The sequence below is a fragment of the Sphaerodactylus townsendi genome, linkage group LG13 (assembly GCF_021028975.2).
Source record: "Sphaerodactylus townsendi isolate TG3544 linkage group LG13, MPM_Stown_v2.3, whole genome shotgun sequence".
Lineage (NCBI taxonomy): Eukaryota > Metazoa > Chordata > Lepidosauria > Squamata > Sphaerodactylidae > Sphaerodactylus > Sphaerodactylus townsendi.
This window is the reverse complement of record NC_059437.1, coordinates 53,643,258-53,663,942: the sequence shown is the minus strand read 5'-3', so window position 1 is coordinate 53,663,942 and position 20,685 is coordinate 53,643,258. Positions and strand designations below refer to the sequence as shown.

The 20,685-nt window shown below is 69.3% G+C and overlaps 1 protein-coding gene across 1 annotated transcript in view; it reads right to left on the bottom strand.

Annotated features, from left to right (window-relative positions):
* The window catches only part of ABCB9 (ATP binding cassette subfamily B member 9), a 29,998-nt gene that overhangs the window by 3,442 nt on the left and 5,871 nt on the right, over positions 1-20,685 (bottom strand). The window contains exons 4-6 of the mRNA XM_048513865.1: positions 18,552-18,682; positions 14,470-14,675; positions 2,601-2,760 (exon numbers count right to left, since the gene is read on the bottom strand). Of these exons, the coding sequence (XP_048369822.1) occupies positions 2,601-2,760; positions 14,470-14,675; positions 18,552-18,682 (497 nt within the window). The remainder of the gene's footprint in view (positions 1-2,600; positions 2,761-14,469; positions 14,676-18,551; positions 18,683-20,685) is intronic.

Below are 20,685 nucleotides of genomic sequence, written 5' to 3'. Positions count from 1 at the left end.
ACATAGGGACAGAGGCACCACCCTGAGAACACCTTTTCCTCAGAGAGGAAGTAAGGAATCCCTGACACAGCCCACACTACAGCAGACAAGAGCAGAGAAATCCCCGAAATGCCATCCCATCCTGGGCCATGAGGTAATTCCTCCCCAGGTACTTTAAGAGCTGTGAGTCCCAAGTAGAAGGTGAGAGAGACACACCCAAGCTAAAGAACTCATTGACACTGTGATGGGATTTGGCAAGTGCCAGTAACACAATCCAGTAATGAAGGAGTTCATTGTTGCATGCTAATTAGTTAGTGAGGTCAGAAGTAAGTGACCAGGTAATTGATACCTATTGGTTGGGTGGGCTACATGCAGGTCTGCATGTAGGCTTTAGATATATCTTCTTTGTGTTGCACTTTGCACATGTTCAGTTCAGTTCTTAGTAGCTATGTAATAGTCTAAGCAGCAAACTGGCTGTTGGTGCTAGCTAGTAAAAAAGATGTTTATTGTTTTTCTTCCAAGTTTCCCTTCCCTGTAGTAAGTAAACTTTATTTCAGTAAAGCAACTGGTCTCTGCCTCATTATTGCATTAACTCTGCTATTTAAGTATTTGTCCACAGGACACACTGACTTCTCAGAAGACAACTAATGGTCTGAAAAGTTCTACGATTCACAGTTTCTCTTGCCAAATCTTAACTCTTGGCGACCAAAAGCCAGCTCTGCCCTTGCAAAAGGCAGACCTGCCCATGGTTCTAGCAGATGATGTGTCCTTCTGAGTAACATGAGGAAACAAAGAAGGAGAAGACGTTTCTGTATTGTTTGGGATTTCCTAAGTGATCCCTTCTTCCTGCCCAGTGTTTTAATTGCTGGGGGGAGGGGCTGTCTTTGCGTGTATTTTAGTGCAGGTTTAAATGATATGCTGCTATTTCGTTGGTTTTAATCATTTTAAATTTTGATATTGTCACGTGTGCTTCAATTTGTTCGCTGCCTTGGTGACCCTTATGAAGGTAGGAAGGCAGGATATAAACAAACAAATAAGGAAACTACACCTTCAGCTGAAATCCAGAAACACATCACACAACTTGTGGTTTTAGGTACTGAAAGGTTAGTGTGGAGAAATTGAGTTTATCATTTCAAATGTCTCTATTTTGTAGCTTTTTTGGCTAAGTGTAGAGCCCCAGCTGTAGAGCATGTTCCTTTTAGTTAGGACTCAAATGATTAACACCTGTTAGCAAACTCTTGACTTTTGCCAAGCTGACTCAGCTAATTATTAGGAAAGAATTATTGGTCCGTTTACATCAGCTGACAGATAATTTCTGCATAATTTGCCTTTCAGCATTTCATTAGCCTACCTTTCTATCTTTCTTTATTCTTGCTGTTGCTCTGTTTGTAAACTCTGCCTGTTATTTATCTATGTTTTAGGTCGTTAATCTCCGCCAGTGGATATTTTTAGTTATAGTTATGTGTTTAGTCTCTGCTTGCATTTCGTTGTAACAAAGCGACGCTACCAGAAATTTTAAGTTATTGTTTTAACTTTTACTTTGGCATTCTCAGTTTATTGAGCAGGTGCAGAACTCAATAAACATCAAAATATATTTTTCTAAGAACCGTTTTGTTTTCAGTGATTTTTTGCATGCTTAATAACAAAATCCCAACCCACGTTTCTTATGAAGGAGTGGCAGGAAGCAAGCTCTTCCGTTACAGTTAGGAATTGCCATTAAAAATGACTGAGAGATATGAAGCTAGATAAAGAGAAGAATCACGAAGCGGTTTCAAAACTCACTAAACGTAATAATAACAGACATATTTTGTAGCAAGGCTTGAATCTCTTCTGAACAGGATTTTCAGCAACGTTACCTCATGTCTCAGTGACGTGCGTTCAGAATAAATATTCCAACCTGATTGTGGCAGTGGTTCTGGTCGCCACATCTCAAAAAGTGTTCAGTTCTGGTCGCCACATCTCAAAAAGGATATTGAAGAGATAGAAAAAGTGCAGAGAAGGGCAACGAGGATGATTGAGGGACTGGAGCACCTTCCCTATGAAGAGAGGCTGCAGCGTTTGGGACTCTTTAGCTTGGAGAGGAGACGTCTGAGGGGGGATAGGATTGAAGTCTATAAAATTATTCATGGGGTAGAAAATGTAGACAGAGAGAAATTTTTCTCTCTTACTCACAACACTAGAACCAGGGGGCATTCATTGAAAATGCTGGGGGGAAGAATTAGGACTAATAAAAGGAAACACTTCTTCACACAACGTGTGATTGGTGTTTGGAATATGCTGCCACAGGAGGTGGTGATGGCCACTCACCTGGATAGCTTGAAAAGGGGCTTGGACAGATTTATGGAGGAGAAGTCGATCTCTGGCTACCAATCTTGATTCTCTTTGATCTGAGATTGCAAATGCCTTAGCAGACCAGGTGCTCAGGAGCAGCAGCAGCAGAAGGCCATTGCTTTCACATCCTGCCTGTGAGCTCCCAAAGGCACCTGGTGGGCCACTGGGAGTAGCAGAGGGCTGGACTAGATGGACTCTGGTCTGATCCAGCAGGCTAGTTCTTATGTTCTTATGTTCTGGATCTGCTGTGGATGCCTCAAGAGAAAAAAGTTAAGCAGACTTTTCAGTACCTGTATGGTAGCCATCTTGCAATTCCATGATAAATGCATGAGCATTCGCTTTTTGGGCCGCCTGAATAACTGAGTCATAAGGAACAGACGCCAAGCCGTAGGAGATATTTTCTGCAATGGACCGGGCAAACAGCACTGGCTCTTGGCTCACCAGGGAGATCTAACAGAGAGAGAATCCACAGAATAGTCACAACTTAACGACTGGCAATGCTGGCTCAGAAAAACACCTATTTGTTTCCAACAGAAGATTACGCCATGACCCCTCCTGGAATCTCCACACCTCTTTATTTGCTTGCGCTCTCTGCTGAAATCCTCCCTTAATATACAAAGGGAAAGCATGCGTGCATATATTTTATTTCTGTACAGACGGTGCGGAGCGGGTTCAGGGAAACAGCCGCTGTAGAAATCCAACAGGTATTTTAACCTTGATCTCCTCCATCCCAATCCAATGCTTTAAACCAGTGGTGGCGAACCTTTGGCACTCCAGATGTTATGGACTACAATTCCCATCAGCCCCTACAATTTGCCATGCTGGGGGGGGGGGGGGGTGGGGGGGGGGGGGGGTGGGGGGGGGGGGGGGTGGGGGGGGGGGGGGGTGGGGGGGGGGGGGGGTGGGGGGGGGGGGGGGTGGGGGGGGGGGGGGGTGGGGGGGGGGGGGGGTGGGGGGGGGGGGGGGTGGGGGGGGGGGGGGGTGGGGGGGGGGGGGGGTGGGGGGGGGGGGGGGTGGGGGGGGGGGGGGGTGGGGGGGGGGGGGGGTGGGGGGGGGGGGGGGTGGGGGGGGGGGGGGGTGGGGGGGGGGGGGGGTGGGGGGGGGGGGGGGTGGGGGGGGGGGGGGGTGGGGGGGGGGGGGGGTGGGGGGGGGGGGGGGTGGGGGGGGGGGGGGGTGGGGGGGGGGGGGGGTGGGGGGGGGGGGGGGTGGGGGGGGGGGGGGGTGGGGGGGGGGGGGGGTGGGGGGGGGGGGGGGTGGGGGGGGGGGGGGGTGGGGGGGGGGGGGGGTGGGGGGGGGGGGGGGTGGGGGGGGGGGGGGGTGGGGGGGGGGGGGGGTGGGGGGGGGGGGGGGTGGGGGGGGGGGGGGGTGGGGGGGGGGGGGGGTGGGGGGGGGGGGGGGTGGGGGGGGGGGGGGGTGGGGGGGGGGGGGGGTGGGGGGGGGGGGGGGTGGGGGGGGGGGGGGGTGGGGGGGGGGGGGGGTGGGGGGGGGGGGGGGTGGGGGGGGGGGGGGGTGGGGGGGGGGGGGGGTGGGGGGGGGGGGGGGTGGGGGGGGGGGGGGGTGGGGGGGGGGGGGGGTGGGGGGGGGGGGGGGTGGGGGGGGGGGGGGGTGGGGGGGGGGGGGGGTGGGGGGGGGGGGGGGTGGGGGGGGGGGGGGGTGGGGGGGGGGGGGGGTGGGGGGGGGGGGGGGTGGGGGGGGGGGGGGGTGGGGGGGGGGGGGGGTGGGGGGGGGGGGGGGTGGGGGGGGGGGGGGGTGGGGGGGGGGGGGGGTGGGGGGGGGGGGGGGTGGGGGGGGGGGGGGGTGGGGGGGGGGGGGGGTGGGGGGGGGGGGGGGTGGGGGGGGGGGGGGGTGGGGGGGGGGGGGGGTGGGGGGGGGGGGGGGTGGGGGGGGGGGGGGGTGGGGGGGGGGGGGGGTGGGGGGGGGGGGGGGTGGGGGGGGGGGGGGGTGGGGGGGGGGGGGGGTGGGGGGGGGGGGGGGTGGGGGGGGGGGGGGGTGGGGGGGGGGGGGGGTGGGGGGGGGGGGGGGTGGGGGGGGGGGGGGGTGGGGGGGGGGGGGGGTGGGGGGGGGGGGGGGTGGGGGGGGGGGGGGGTGGGGGGGGGGGGGGGTGGGGGGGGGGGGGGGTGGGGGGGGGGGGGGGTGGGGGGGGGGGGGGGTGGGGGGGGGGGGGGGTGGGGGGGGGGGGGGGTGGGGGGGGGGGGGGGTGGGGGGGGGGGGGGGTGGGGGGGGGGGGGGGTGGGGGGGGGGGGGGGTGGGGGGGGGGGGGGGTGGGGGGGGGGGGGGGTGGGGGGGGGGGGGGGTGGGGGGGGGGGGGGGTGGGGGGGGGGGGGGGTGGGGGGGGGGGGGGGTGGGGGGGGGGGGGGGTGGGGGGGGGGGGGGGTGGGGGGGGGGGGGGGTGGGGGGGGGGGGGGGTGGGGGGGGGGGGGGGTGGGGGGGGGGGGGGGTGGGGGGGGGGGGGGGTGGGGGGGGGGGGGGGTGGGGGGGGGGGGGGGTGGGGGGGGGGGGGGGTGGGGGGGGGGGGGGGTGGGGGGGGGGGGGGGTGGGGGGGGGGGGGGGTGGGGGGGGGGGGGGGTGGGGGGGGGGGGGGGTGGGGGGGGGGGGGGGTGGGGGGGGGGGGGGGTGGGGGGGGGGGGGGGTGGGGGGGGGGGGGGGTGGGGGGGGGGGGGGGTGGGGGGGGGGGGGGGTGGGGGGGGGGGGGGGTGGGGGGGGGGGGGGGTGGGGGGGGGGGGGGGTGGGGGGGGGGGGGGGTGGGGGGGGGGGGGGGTGGGGGGGGGGGGGGGTGGGGGGGGGGGGGGGTGGGGGGGGGGGGGGGTGGGGGGGGGGGGGGGTGGGGGGGGGGGGGGGTGGGGGGGGGGGGGGGTGGGGGGGGGGGGGGGTGGGGGGGGGGGGGGGTGGGGGGGGGGGGGGGTGGGGGGGGGGGGGGGTGGGGGGGGGGGGGGGTGGGGGGGGGGGGGGGTGGGGGGGGGGGGGGGTGGGGGGGGGGGGGGGTGGGGGGGGGGGGGGGTGGGGGGGGGGGGGGGTGGGGGGGGGGGGGGGTGGGGGGGGGGGGGGGTGGGGGGGGGGGGGGGTGGGGGGGGGGGGGGGTGGGGGGGGGGGGGGGTGGGGGGGGGGGGGGGTGGGGGGGGGGGGGGGTGGGGGGGGGGGGGGGTGGGGGGGGGGGGGGGTGGGGGGGGGGGGGGGTGGGGGGGGGGGGGGGTGGGGGGGGGGGGGGGTGGGGGGGGGGGGGGGTGGGGGGGGGGGGGGGTGGGGGGGGGGGGGGGTGGGGGGGGGGGGGGGTGGGGGGGGGGGGGGGTGGGGGGGGGGGGGGGTGGGGGGGGGGGGGGGTGGGGGGGGGGGGGGGTGGGGGGGGGGGGGGGTGGGGGGGGGGGGGGGTGGGGGGGGGGGGGGGTGGGGGGGGGGGGGGGTGGGGGGGGGGGGGGGTGGGGGGGGGGGGGGGTGGGGGGGGGGGGGGGTGGGGGGGGGGGGGGGTGGGGGGGGGGGGGGGTGGGGGGGGGGGGGGGTGGGGGGGGGGGGGGGTGGGGGGGGGGGGGGGTGGGGGGGGGGGGGGGTGGGGGGGGGGGGGGGTGGGGGGGGGGGGGGGTGGGGGGGGGGGGGGGTGGGGGGGGGGGGGGGTGGGGGGGGGGGGGGGTGGGGGGGGGGGGGGGTGGGGGGGGGGGGGGGTGGGGGGGGGGGGGGGTGGGGGGGGGGGGGGGTGGGGGGGGGGGGGGGTGGGGGGGGGGGGGGGTGGGGGGGGGGGGGGGTGGGGGGGGGGGGGGGTGGGGGGGGGGGGGGGTGGGGGGGGGGGGGGGTGGGGGGGGGGGGGGGTGGGGGGGGGGGGGGGTGGGGGGGGGGGGGGGTGGGGGGGGGGGGGGGTGGGGGGGGGGGGGGGTGGGGGGGGGGGGGGGTGGGGGGGGGGGGGGGTGGGGGGGGGGGGGGGTGGGGGGGGGGGGGGGTGGGGGGGGGGGGGGGTGGGGGGGGGGGGGGGTGGGGGGGGGGGGGGGTGGGGGGGGGGGGGGGTGGGGGGGGGGGGGGGTGGGGGGGGGGGGGGGTGGGGGGGGGGGGGGGTGGGGGGGGGGGGGGGTGGGGGGGGGGGGGGGTGGGGGGGGGGGGGGGTGGGGGGGGGGGGGGGTGGGGGGGGGGGGGGGTGGGGGGGGGGGGGGGTGGGGGGGGGGGGGGGTGGGGGGGGGGGGGGGTGGGGGGGGGGGGGGGTGGGGGGGGGGGGGGGTGGGGGGGGGGGGGGGTGGGGGGGGGGGGGGGTGGGGGGGGGGGGGGGTGGGGGGGGGGGGGGGTGGGGGGGGGGGGGGGTGGGGGGGGGGGGGGGTGGGGGGGGGGGGGGGTGGGGGGGGGGGGGGGTGGGGGGGGGGGGGGGTGGGGGGGGGGGGGGGTGGGGGGGGGGGGGGGTGGGGGGGGGGGGGGGTGGGGGGGGGGGGGGGTGGGGGGGGGGGGGGGTGGGGGGGGGGGGGGGTGGGGGGGGGGGGGGGTGGGGGGGGGGGGGGGTGGGGGGGGGGGGGGGTGGGGGGGGGGGGGGGTGGGGGGGGGGGGGGGTGGGGGGGGGGGGGGGTGGGGGGGGGGGGGGGTGGGGGGGGGGGGGGGTGGGGGGGGGGGGGGGTGGGGGGGGGGGGGGGTGGGGGGGGGGGGGGGTGGGGGGGGGGGGGGGTGGGGGGGGGGGGGGGTGGGGGGGGGGGGGGGTGGGGGGGGGGGGGGGTGGGGGGGGGGGGGGGTGGGGGGGGGGGGGGGTGGGGGGGGGGGGGGGTGGGGGGGGGGGGGGGTGGGGGGGGGGGGGGGTGGGGGGGGGGGGGGGTGGGGGGGGGGGGGGGTGGGGGGGGGGGGGGGTGGGGGGGGGGGGGGGTGGGGGGGGGGGGGGGTGGGGGGGGGGGGGGGTGGGGGGGGGGGGGGGTGGGGGGGGGGGGGGGTGGGGGGGGGGGGGGGTGGGGGGGGGGGGGGGTGGGGGGGGGGGGGGGTGGGGGGGGGGGGGGGTGGGGGGGGGGGGGGGTGGGGGGGGGGGGGGGTGGGGGGGGGGGGGGGTGGGGGGGGGGGGGGGTGGGGGGGGGGGGGGGTGGGGGGGGGGGGGGGTGGGGGGGGGGGGGGGTGGGGGGGGGGGGGGGTGGGGGGGGGGGGGGGTGGGGGGGGGGGGGGGTGGGGGGGGGGGGGGGTGGGGGGGGGGGGGGGTGGGGGGGGGGGGGGGTGGGGGGGGGGGGGGGTGGGGGGGGGGGGGGGTGGGGGGGGGGGGGGGTGGGGGGGGGGGGGGGTGGGGGGGGGGGGGGGTGGGGGGGGGGGGGGGTGGGGGGGGGGGGGGGTGGGGGGGGGGGGGGGTGGGGGGGGGGGGGGGTGGGGGGGGGGGGGGGTGGGGGGGGGGGGGGGTGGGGGGGGGGGGGGGTGGGGGGGGGGGGGGGTGGGGGGGGGGGGGGGTGGGGGGGGGGGGGGGTGGGGGGGGGGGGGGGTGGGGGGGGGGGGGGGTGGGGGGGGGGGGGGGTGGGGGGGGGGGGGGGTGGGGGGGGGGGGGGGTGGGGGGGGGGGGGGGTGGGGGGGGGGGGGGGTGGGGGGGGGGGGGGGTGGGGGGGGGGGGGGGTGGGGGGGGGGGGGGGTGGGGGGGGGGGGGGGTGGGGGGGGGGGGGGGTGGGGGGGGGGGGGGGTGGGGGGGGGGGGGGGTGGGGGGGGGGGGGGGTGGGGGGGGGGGGGGGTGGGGGGGGGGGGGGGTGGGGGGGGGGGGGGGTGGGGGGGGGGGGGGGTGGGGGGGGGGGGGGGTGGGGGGGGGGGGGGGTGGGGGGGGGGGGGGGTGGGGGGGGGGGGGGGTGGGGGGGGGGGGGGGTGGGGGGGGGGGGGGGTGGGGGGGGGGGGGGGTGGGGGGGGGGGGGGGTGGGGGGGGGGGGGGGTGGGGGGGGGGGGGGGTGGGGGGGGGGGGGGGTGGGGGGGGGGGGGGGTGGGGGGGGGGGGGGGTGGGGGGGGGGGGGGGTGGGGGGGGGGGGGGGTGGGGGGGGGGGGGGGTGGGGGGGGGGGGGGGTGGGGGGGGGGGGGGGTGGGGGGGGGGGGGGGTGGGGGGGGGGGGGGGTGGGGGGGGGGGGGGGTGGGGGGGGGGGGGGGTGGGGGGGGGGGGGGGTGGGGGGGGGGGGGGGTGGGGGGGGGGGGGGGTGGGGGGGGGGGGGGGTGGGGGGGGGGGGGGGTGGGGGGGGGGGGGGGTGGGGGGGGGGGGGGGTGGGGGGGGGGGGGGGTGGGGGGGGGGGGGGGTGGGGGGGGGGGGGGGTGGGGGGGGGGGGGGGTGGGGGGGGGGGGGGGTGGGGGGGGGGGGGGGTGGGGGGGGGGGGGGGTGGGGGGGGGGGGGGGTGGGGGGGGGGGGGGGTGGGGGGGGGGGGGGGTGGGGGGGGGGGGGGGTGGGGGGGGGGGGGGGTGGGGGGGGGGGGGGGTGGGGGGGGGGGGGGGTGGGGGGGGGGGGGGGTGGGGGGGGGGGGGGGTGGGGGGGGGGGGGGGTGGGGGGGGGGGGGGGTGGGGGGGGGGGGGGGTGGGGGGGGGGGGGGGTGGGGGGGGGGGGGGGTGGGGGGGGGGGGGGGTGGGGGGGGGGGGGGGTGGGGGGGGGGGGGGGTGGGGGGGGGGGGGGGTGGGGGGGGGGGGGGGTGGGGGGGGGGGGGGGTGGGGGGGGGGGGGGGTGGGGGGGGGGGGGGGTGGGGGGGGGGGGGGGTGGGGGGGGGGGGGGGTGGGGGGGGGGGGGGGTGGGGGGGGGGGGGGGTGGGGGGGGGGGGGGGTGGGGGGGGGGGGGGGTGGGGGGGGGGGGGGGTGGGGGGGGGGGGGGGTGGGGGGGGGGGGGGGTGGGGGGGGGGGGGGGTGGGGGGGGGGGGGGGTGGGGGGGGGGGGGGGTGGGGGGGGGGGGGGGTGGGGGGGGGGGGGGGTGGGGGGGGGGGGGGGTGGGGGGGGGGGGGGGTGGGGGGGGGGGGGGGTGGGGGGGGGGGGGGGTGGGGGGGGGGGGGGGTGGGGGGGGGGGGGGGTGGGGGGGGGGGGGGGTGGGGGGGGGGGGGGGTGGGGGGGGGGGGGGGTGGGGGGGGGGGGGGGTGGGGGGGGGGGGGGGTGGGGGGGGGGGGGGGTGGGGGGGGGGGGGGGTGGGGGGGGGGGGGGGTGGGGGGGGGGGGGGGTGGGGGGGGGGGGGGGTGGGGGGGGGGGGGGGTGGGGGGGGGGGGGGGTGGGGGGGGGGGGGGGTGGGGGGGGGGGGGGGTGGGGGGGGGGGGGGGTGGGGGGGGGGGGGGGTGGGGGGGGGGGGGGGTGGGGGGGGGGGGGGGTGGGGGGGGGGGGGGGTGGGGGGGGGGGGGGGTGGGGGGGGGGGGGGGTGGGGGGGGGGGGGGGTGGGGGGGGGGGGGGGTGGGGGGGGGGGGGGGTGGGGGGGGGGGGGGGTGGGGGGGGGGGGGGGTGGGGGGGGGGGGGGGTGGGGGGGGGGGGGGGTGGGGGGGGGGGGGGGTGGGGGGGGGGGGGGGTGGGGGGGGGGGGGGGTGGGGGGGGGGGGGGGTGGGGGGGGGGGGGGGTGGGGGGGGGGGGGGGTGGGGGGGGGGGGGGGTGGGGGGGGGGGGGGGTGGGGGGGGGGGGGGGTGGGGGGGGGGGGGGGTGGGGGGGGGGGGGGGTGGGGGGGGGGGGGGGTGGGGGGGGGGGGGGGTGGGGGGGGGGGGGGGTGGGGGGGGGGGGGGGTGGGGGGGGGGGGGGGTGGGGGGGGGGGGGGGTGGGGGGGGGGGGGGGTGGGGGGGGGGGGGGGTGGGGGGGGGGGGGGGTGGGGGGGGGGGGGGGTGGGGGGGGGGGGGGGTGGGGGGGGGGGGGGGTGGGGGGGGGGGGGGGTGGGGGGGGGGGGGGGTGGGGGGGGGGGGGGGTGGGGGGGGGGGGGGGTGGGGGGGGGGGGGGGTGGGGGGGGGGGGGGGTGGGGGGGGGGGGGGGTGGGGGGGGGGGGGGGTGGGGGGGGGGGGGGGTGGGGGGGGGGGGGGGTGGGGGGGGGGGGGGGTGGGGGGGGGGGGGGGTGGGGGGGGGGGGGGGTGGGGGGGGGGGGGGGTGGGGGGGGGGGGGGGTGGGGGGGGGGGGGGGTGGGGGGGGGGGGGGGTGGGGGGGGGGGGGGGTGGGGGGGGGGGGGGGTGGGGGGGGGGGGGGGTGGGGGGGGGGGGGGGTGGGGGGGGGGGGGGGTGGGGGGGGGGGGGGGTGGGGGGGGGGGGGGGTGGGGGGGGGGGGGGGTGGGGGGGGGGGGGGGTGGGGGGGGGGGGGGGTGGGGGGGGGGGGGGGTGGGGGGGGGGGGGGGTGGGGGGGGGGGGGGGTGGGGGGGGGGGGGGGTGGGGGGGGGGGGGGGTGGGGGGGGGGGGGGGTGGGGGGGGGGGGGGGTGGGGGGGGGGGGGGGTGGGGGGGGGGGGGGGTGGGGGGGGGGGGGGGTGGGGGGGGGGGGGGGTGGGGGGGGGGGGGGGTGGGGGGGGGGGGGGGTGGGGGGGGGGGGGGGTGGGGGGGGGGGGGGGTGGGGGGGGGGGGGGGTGGGGGGGGGGGGGGGTGGGGGGGGGGGGGGGTGGGGGGGGGGGGGGGTGGGGGGGGGGGGGGGTGGGGGGGGGGGGGGGTGGGGGGGGGGGGGGGTGGGGGGGGGGGGGGGTGGGGGGGGGGGGGGGTGGGGGGGGGGGGGGGTGGGGGGGGGGGGGGGTGGGGGGGGGGGGGGGTGGGGGGGGGGGGGGGTGGGGGGGGGGGGGGGTGGGGGGGGGGGGGGGTGGGGGGGGGGGGGGGTGGGGGGGGGGGGGGGTGGGGGGGGGGGGGGGTGGGGGGGGGGGGGGGTGGGGGGGGGGGGGGGTGGGGGGGGGGGGGGGTGGGGGGGGGGGGGGGTGGGGGGGGGGGGGGGTGGGGGGGGGGGGGGGTGGGGGGGGGGGGGGGTGGGGGGGGGGGGGGGTGGGGGGGGGGGGGGGTGGGGGGGGGGGGGGGTGGGGGGGGGGGGGGGTGGGGGGGGGGGGGGGTGGGGGGGGGGGGGGGTGGGGGGGGGGGGGGGTGGGGGGGGGGGGGGGTGGGGGGGGGGGGGGGTGGGGGGGGGGGGGGGTGGGGGGGGGGGGGGGTGGGGGGGGGGGGGGGTGGGGGGGGGGGGGGGTGGGGGGGGGGGGGGGTGGGGGGGGGGGGGGGTGGGGGGGGGGGGGGGTGGGGGGGGGGGGGGGTGGGGGGGGGGGGGGGTGGGGGGGGGGGGGGGTGGGGGGGGGGGGGGGTGGGGGGGGGGGGGGGTGGGGGGGGGGGGGGGTGGGGGGGGGGGGGGGTGGGGGGGGGGGGGGGTGGGGGGGGGGGGGGGTGGGGGGGGGGGGGGGTGGGGGGGGGGGGGGGTGGGGGGGGGGGGGGGTGGGGGGGGGGGGGGGTGGGGGGGGGGGGGGGTGGGGGGGGGGGGGGGTGGGGGGGGGGGGGGGTGGGGGGGGGGGGGGGTGGGGGGGGGGGGGGGTGGGGGGGGGGGGGGGTGGGGGGGGGGGGGGGTGGGGGGGGGGGGGGGTGGGGGGGGGGGGGGGTGGGGGGGGGGGGGGGTGGGGGGGGGGGGGGGTGGGGGGGGGGGGGGGTGGGGGGGGGGGGGGGTGGGGGGGGGGGGGGGTGGGGGGGGGGGGGGGTGGGGGGGGGGGGGGGTGGGGGGGGGGGGGGGTGGGGGGGGGGGGGGGTGGGGGGGGGGGGGGGTGGGGGGGGGGGGGGGTGGGGGGGGGGGGGGGTGGGGGGGGGGGGGGGTGGGGGGGGGGGGGGGTGGGGGGGGGGGGGGGTGGGGGGGGGGGGGGGTGGGGGGGGGGGGGGGTGGGGGGGGGGGGGGGTGGGGGGGGGGGGGGGTGGGGGGGGGGGGGGGTGGGGGGGGGGGGGGGTGGGGGGGGGGGGGGGTGGGGGGGGGGGGGGGTGGGGGGGGGGGGGGGTGGGGGGGGGGGGGGGTGGGGGGGGGGGGGGGTGGGGGGGGGGGGGGGTGGGGGGGGGGGGGGGTGGGGGGGGGGGGGGGTGGGGGGGGGGGGGGGTGGGGGGGGGGGGGGGTGGGGGGGGGGGGGGGTGGGGGGGGGGGGGGGTGGGGGGGGGGGGGGGTGGGGGGGGGGGGGGGTGGGGGGGGGGGGGGGTGGGGGGGGGGGGGGGTGGGGGGGGGGGGGGGTGGGGGGGGGGGGGGGTGGGGGGGGGGGGGGGTGGGGGGGGGGGGGGGTGGGGGGGGGGGGGGGTGGGGGGGGGGGGGGGTGGGGGGGGGGGGGGGTGGGGGGGGGGGGGGGTGGGGGGGGGGGGGGGTGGGGGGGGGGGGGGGTGGGGGGGGGGGGGGGTGGGGGGGGGGGGGGGTGGGGGGGGGGGGGGGTGGGGGGGGGGGGGGGTGGGGGGGGGGGGGGGTGGGGGGGGGGGGGGGTGGGGGGGGGGGGGGGTGGGGGGGGGGGGGGGTGGGGGGGGGGGGGGGTGGGGGGGGGGGGGGGTGGGGGGGGGGGGGGGTGGGGGGGGGGGGGGGTGGGGGGGGGGGGGGGTGGGGGGGGGGGGGGGTGGGGGGGGGGGGGGGTGGGGGGGGGGGGGGGTGGGGGGGGGGGGGGGTGGGGGGGGGGGGGGGTGGGGGGGGGGGGGGGTGGGGGGGGGGGGGGGTGGGGGGGGGGGGGGGTGGGGGGGGGGGGGGGTGGGGGGGGGGGGGGGTGGGGGGGGGGGGGGGTGGGGGGGGGGGGGGGTGGGGGGGGGGGGGGGTGGGGGGGGGGGGGGGTGGGGGGGGGGGGGGGTGGGGGGGGGGGGGGGTGGGGGGGGGGGGGGGTGGGGGGGGGGGGGGGTGGGGGGGGGGGGGGGTGGGGGGGGGGGGGGGTGGGGGGGGGGGGGGGTGGGGGGGGGGGGGGGTGGGGGGGGGGGGGGGTGGGGGGGGGGGGGGGTTGGGGGGGGGGGGGGTGGGGGGGGGGGGATTTAACCTATTAGATTTCTATCCTACCCCTCTGCCACAATAGTACTCAAGGCAGCTAACAACATAACAATATGATAACAATAATAAAACCACTATTTTAATACAATCCAATTAAAACTCCACACACAACAAACTAATGCTTTTGGCATTTTGAAAAAAAATCAGTGTTGATAAGAGTCCACCAAAGTCCCATTAGTGGAATGGCTGGTGGAATAACTCTGGCCCCTTCTGCACATATGGAACAATGCCCTTTCAAACCACTTTCAATGCGCTTTGCAGCTGGGTTTTACTGTGCGGAATAGCAAAATCCGCTTGCAGAACAGTTGTGAAAGTGGATTGAAAGGGCATTATTCTGCATGTGCGGAAGGGGCCTCGGTCTCTCCCGCCTTCAGGAATGCAGACGGGGCTCACAGGGCACTAGTTTCCTCGGACGAAGCTTTCCTCGGATGAAGCTTTCCTCCAAAGGAGCCGTGACAAAAAAGGCCCTGACCCTTATCTCACTCAGCCGGGCAAATGAAGGCTAGGTGCTACCACATGCTCACAATCAGCATGAAGAAGCTCATTCTGCAGAAGCAACTTTTCAGGCTTCACTCACTTGAAAACACGTTGAAAGTTAGATGTTAGCCAAGATTACAGGTACTTCTATTTCACCTCCAAACACAAATTAATTTCTTGTACCTAAACCAGTAGTAGCGAACCCATGGCACAGGTGCCAATGGAGGCACTCAGAGCCCTCTGTGTGGGCACGCACAAATAGAGTGCCCCCCCCCCCCACATCTAAGCTGGCCTGGGCCGCTGGGTTCAATTATTAGCATTAAACCTAAGACCTAGTTTTGGGGGAGCAGTGTAGGTAACCCTGTTAAGCGCTGTTAAACCCCACTGATTTTCATGCGAAGAACCACAGCGTGATCCTTTACCTGGGAGTAAGCTCGGTTGCTGGCAATGGGGCTTGCTTCTGAGTAAACCCTCCGAGAGTCGTGATTCACCCACTGGAAGAGTTGCACGGTTGTTTCAAAGCAAAGCCACCAACTACCACCAAGCTTACTCCTGAGTAATGCACGCCTTGGAGCCAACCGTTTTTTTTTAAACTAAAACCTCAGCATTCAGGTTAAATTGCCATGTTGGCACTTTGCGATAAATCAGTGGGTTTTGGGTTGCAATTTTGGCACTCGGTCTCAAAAAGGTTCGCCAACACTGACCTAAACTATCCCTGCTCACTATTCTAGAGACACGGGTGGGATTCTATGCAAATGGTCAGGGACGCTTTTTACTTCATTACACACCCCAGAACACAAGCCCCGCATGAAAACAAGCTCCGAGGAGAAGCTTGGGGTACTGACCTTGTAGTATTTCCCATAAAGATCAGACATGAGCATGATGATCGGGAATCCCATGAAGGTGACCAGGGAGAGCTGCCAAGACAGGCTGAACATGAAGACAATCACACCCGTGGCTTTCACCATGTTGCGCAGGAAGATGTTGATGTTCTGCGAGACCAGGTCGCTCACGATGGTGGTGTCTGAGGTCAGCCGGGAAATAATGTCACCTGCAAGAGACCCGGTCGCTTAACAAAACCTGCTCGAGGCAGATCACAAAGTGAAAGACGATAAACTGTACAGCAGTATAAAAAAAATAAGGTTAATCAGCTATTAAAACTCACCAGCCACAATGCAAAAATAATATAAAATGTTTAGCAGTCTAGATTAATCTGCATAAAACAATTCTCTGAGTACAGACCATAAAAATAATTTCAAAATGGTAAACCACTCAGCTAAGAGAGAAATTTTTCTCTCTTTCTCACAATACTAGAACCAGGGGGCATACATTGAAAATGCTGGGGGGAAGAATTAGGACTAATAAAAAGAAACACTTCTTCACACAACGTGCGATTGGTGTTTGGAATATGCTGCCACAGGAGGTGGTGATGGCCACTAACCTGGATAGCTTTAAAAAGGGCTTGGACAGATTTATGGAGGAGAAGCCGATGTATGGCTACCAATCTTGATCCTCTTTGATCTGAGATTGCAAATGCCTTAACAGACCAGGTGATTGGGAGCAGCAGCAGCAGCAGAAGGCCATTGCTTTCACATCCTGCATGGGAACTCCCAATGGCACCTGGTGGGCCACTGCGAGTAGCAGAGAGCTGGACTAGATGGACTCTGGTCTGATCCAGCTGGCTTGTTTTTATGTTCTTAAGAGCCATGGGGGGAAAAATGGAAATGTACTGGCTTGGTGGTTGAACAACAGCAAAGTAGGTGCCAGGTGAGTCTCAAGGGGAAGAGAATGCCAAAAGCAAGGTGCCACCACTGGAAATGCCCTGCCTCTTTTTGCCACCTCCTTGCTGCTGCAGGTGGGGGACAGAGAGGGTACGAGGTTGCCAGGGGGGTCTTAATTCAGGGGCTGGACATGAGCAGGAACAGGTGGTTGTTCAAGAACTCTCTTTCCAAGACACTGAGGGACTCTATGCTGGGGATAATTAGGAAAGGAGTTGATAATAAAACTGCAAGGATATGCTGCCACAGGAGGTGGTGATGGCCACTGAACTGGATAGCTTTAAAAGGGGCTTGGACAGGTTTATGGAGGAGAAGTCGATCTATGGCTACCAATCTTGATCCTCCTTGATCTCAGATTGCAAATGCCTTAGCAGACCAGGTGCTCAGGAGCAGCAGCAGCAGCAGCAGGCCATTGCTTTCACATCCTGCCTGTGAGCTCCCAAAGGCACCTGGTGGGCCACTGAGAGTAGCAGAATGCTGGACTAGATGGACTCTGGTCTGATCCAGCAGGCTAGTTCTTATGTGCTTATGACTTACAAGTAAGAACCAGGATTTTTACAGAAACAGAAGCAACACAAGGGGTCAATCAACCCTCCAGTTTAGTAGCGGGGCTGTTTTAACCCCCTGGTCCACCTCTGAAGTGATGTGTTCTAGACTTGCATCAGCAGTTTTCAGACTTCTGTTGGCAAAAGCCAGACTGATGAACTGATCTTGCTGGGTCGTGGAGAGAGACGCTTCTCCGTTCTGACTTCTACAGAGTGCTTTTAAATTTGGCAAGAAGCCAGCGTGGGAGTACCAAAGGGTTTTGTGGGGCCTTTTGGTTAGGTGGAAGCTTGCTGCCAGAAACCTCAAGAGGCCAGCCAGATCACAGTACGGACTAATCACCCCTTTCGATTTAAAGCCCAGGCCAAGATCCAAGGGTCTGCGTGGCGAGTTCCGTGTACCCAAAGGCACTCTGGAATGGTGTTTCTGACACAGCAGCCTCTAATCAAGCCACATAATAAACCCCTTTCAACCAAAGGGGATTTCAAAAACAGTTGACAACATGGCATGAGCGGCACTGATGGGCCTAGCCAAACCTTGCTGCATGGCTGGTCCACACCCCTCGGCAAACCTCAAGCATTTAACCAGGCCTTCCATTTGGACTGCCACAGCAGACTGGAACCGCTACCTGCTGTTATGGAGCCAATACATCCACAACCACCCTCAAAGACTCCTGCTTCACTCACTCCAGCTTGCTGCCTGTTGTGCCTGGAATTGTACCAATCTTCTCTGCGTTGGTCAGACCTCACCTTGAGTACTGTGTTCAGTCCTGGGCGCCACAATTTAAGAAGGACATTGACAAGCTGGAATGTGTCCAGAGGAGGGCAACCAAAATGGTAAAAGGTCTGGAATCCATGCCTTACGAAGAGAGACTTAGGGAGCTGGGGATGCTTAGAAGAAGAAGAAGAAGCGTTTGGATTTATATCCCCCCTTTCTCTCCTGCAGGAGACTCAAAGGGGCTTACAATCTCCTTGCCCTTCCCCCCTCACAACAAACACCCTGTGGGGTAGGTGGGGCTGAGAGAGCTCCGAGAAGCTGTGACTAGCCCAAGGTCACCCTGCTGGCGTGTGTGGGAGTGTACAGGCTAATCTGAATTCCCCAGATAAGCCTCCACAGCTCAGGCGGCAGAGCTGGGAATCAAACCCGGTTCCTCCAGATTAGATACACGAGCTCTTAACCTCCTATGCCACTGATGCTCCTTAGTCTGGAGAAGAGAAGGTTAAGGGGGGACATGATAGCCATGTGTAGTTATTTGAAGGGATGCCATGTCGAAGAGGGAGCAAGCTCGTTTTCTGGGACACGGAGCAATGGATTCAAGGTGCAGGAAAAGAGATTCCACCTAAACATTAGGAAGAACTTTATGACTGTCAGGGCTGTTCAACAATGGAATTCACTTCCTTGGAGAGTGGTGGAGTCTCCTTCTTTGGAGGTTTTTAACCAGAGGCTGGATGAACATATGTCAGGAGTGCTTTGATTGTGTCTTCCTGCATGGCAGGGGATTGGACTTGATGGTCCTGGTGGCCCCTTCCAACTCTATGGTTCTATGGAACTCCCTTCTCTTAAATGCCACCTCTTCTGCAAATCCCAAGGCCAAAGGCAAGCGAAGCTTCACAGAGGTACATTATACTCACAACAGTGATTTGCACTTCGAGGTCTGTCAAAATGCTTCATGTGTATCATCTTGCTGTAATCCTTACAACCACCACAGGAAGTGGGTGAATGTTACGATTCCTGCATTGGCCTTGCTGGCGGGGGATGATGGGAATTGTAGTCCATGAACATCTGGAGAGCCACAGGTTGCAGACACCTGGTCCATAGCTTTTAACTGCCTCTTAGATGTTATAATCATTGTATTGATATGTAATAAAATTGGGATAGAAAATGTTGACAGAGAGAAATTTTTCTCTCTCTCTCACAATACTAGAACCAGGGGGCATCCATTGAAAATGCTGGGGGGAAGAATTAGGACTAATAAAAGGAAACACTTCTTCACGCAACGTGTGATTGGTGCTTGGAATATGCTGCCACAGGAGGTGGTGATGGCCACTAACCTGGAGAGCTTTAAAAGGGGCTTGGACAGATTTAAGGAGGAGAAGTCGATGTATGGCTACCAATCTTGATCCTCTTTGATCTGAGATTGCAAATGCCTTAACAGACCAGGTGCTCGGAAGCAACAGCCACAGAAGGACATTGCTTTCACATCCTGCATGTGAGCTCCCAATGGCACCTGGTGGGCCACTGCGAGTAGCAGAGAGCTGGACTAGATGGACTCTGGTCTGATCCAGCTGGCTTGTTCTTATGTTCTTATGTTCTTAATATTAGAAATTTCAATAAAATAAATATACGTCTCAAAGAATTTAGGAGCTACTGACATTTTTGAGAACTGAGGAAGGTGGCTGGGATTCCAGAAATCCTGCTAATGGATTCTGTTGAGCCTTAGATCTATGCCCTCTGCTTTCTATCTATAAAACAGGAAAAATGACCTAGCTCACAATTAGGTTGTGTCAATATTAAAATCTGTCCTAAACATAGGAGACAGCGATAAGTGGTCAACAGCGATAATGCTGGCAAAGCCCGGAGGCCTCCACTTGGAAAGAGAAGCCCACCTGTGAGGTTCTCGTCGAAGAAACTCATTTCCTGTGCCACCAACGACTGGAAGAGACTGTTGCGCAGCCGGATGTTCAGCCTAGCAAAGACCAGCGTAAAGACGCCACCTCGGATACCTGCGGCAAATGAACTGATTGCAGATAAGAGATGTTATAGGACAGACAGACACAGACACATAATCCCTCAGCCCCACCTTACCCCACAGAAGGAGCCCTAAAGAGAAACTGAGACAAGTATTGTGAAGTATCGTGCCCATTTTGAATGCCTGAACAGGAGGGATTGCCGACTTGAGAGGCAATGATTTCCCCGGCCTCCCTTGAAAGCGAGGATGGCCAACCGGTAGCCCACAATCTGATTCCGTCTTCCTCCATGCAATTTTGCTAGACCAGGCAGCCCCTAAAAAGTTTAGCCTGGTTTCAGAAGGTTGCTTTATTGGTCATATTTGACTCTTGAAATTTCAGCCTAGATACTGCCAACAAGTTTGGACACAAGGTACAGGCTTAAGGGGGGCGGGGGAGGGGGCGGACTATGCTGTGAAGTTGTAAAAAGGAAGAGATTCTCAGTCTTTAATGTTACATTTCTGTCTTTACATGCCGCATGGGAGTGTATGCATGTAGAATCGTGCCTGATTATGAAGACATTTCTGCACGCTGCGACACACCCTGAGCCAGATCCCCCACCCAGAGGGTGCTACGCAGATGCCTCCGTCCCTTTCACTTCTTCATAACCCATTTCAATTTGACCCCTATTCTCCTAATTCCTCCGTCCCAGGCCCGCCAACCATGGCAGCGTTTCAGCACCCAGGTGCAGCATTGGCAGAAAGAACTAGAACCAGGGGGGATACATTGAAAATGCTGGGGGGGGGGGGGGAGAATTAGGACTAATAAAAGGAAACACTTCTTCACGCAACGTGTGATTGGTGTTTGGAATATGCTGCCACAGGAGGTGGTGATGGCCACTAACCTGGATAGCTTGAAAAGGGGCTTGGACAGATTTATGGAGGAGAAGTCGATCTATGGCTACCAATCTTGATCCTCCTTGATCTCAGATTGCAAATGCCTTAACAGTCCAGGTGCTCAGGAGCAGCAGCAGAAGGCCATTGCTTTCACCTCCTGCATGTGAGCTCCCAAAGGCACCTGGTGGGCCACTGCGAGTAGCAGAGAGCTGGACTAGATGGACTCTGGTCTGATCCAGCTGGCTTGTTCTTATGTTCTTAGGTAAATAAACTTTTGTGAGGAATGGCAGTGGGGAAACGCTCCCTTCTGCTGCCTGATGATCTCATTTCCTCAATTCCAGAAGCCGGTTCTTGCTTCATGCTCGCCCCTGAGGCAAACGCAGCCATTTAAGTGGCAACCTGTCATTTCAACTTCAGGACAGAGCTCACTTCCTCAATGGCCAGCCCAGTTGCCCGGATTGCCTCAGCCCTGAGGGCCTTCTTTGTTAGGCAGTACCAAGCTCATCTCATTTAGGAGCTGGGCCTACTGTACAGCTGAGTCATCCTCCGCCCAACCCTGCTGCTTTGGGTTCAGGAAAACCAAAAGGTCTTCCAAGAACCAGCAATCAACCCATTCCATGGTTCGGAGTCCGTTTTGGACTGAATGAGAAAAGAAAAGTGTCTCTATTCAGTTTCAGAGGGTCTGTAATAGAACAGCTAGAACAGTGATGGTGAACCTTTTCGAGACCGTGTGCCCAAATTGCAACCCAAAACCCACTTATTTATCGCAAAGGGCCAACACGGCAATTTAACCCGAATACTGAGGTTTTAGTTTAGAAAAAACAGTTGGCTCCGAGGCAAACGTTACTCAGGAGTAAGCTTGGTGAAGCAACTGTGCAACACTTCAGGGTGAATCAGGACCCTAGGAGAGTTTACTCAGAAGCAAGCCCCATGGCCAGCAACTAAGCTTACTCCCAGGTAAAGGATCACGCTTTAGTTCTTCCCACGTCGTGCCCCGTGGCCCAGGCCAGCCTAGATGTGTGTGTGTGTGGGGGGGGTGATTTTCCACTCCCCACATGACGAACCCTATGCCCAAGTGCCCACAGAGAGGGCTCTGACTGCCACCTCTGGCACGCGTGCCATAGGTTCGCCACCACTGAGCTAGAATCACGTTCAGAAGTACCGTAGAAACCCACAAA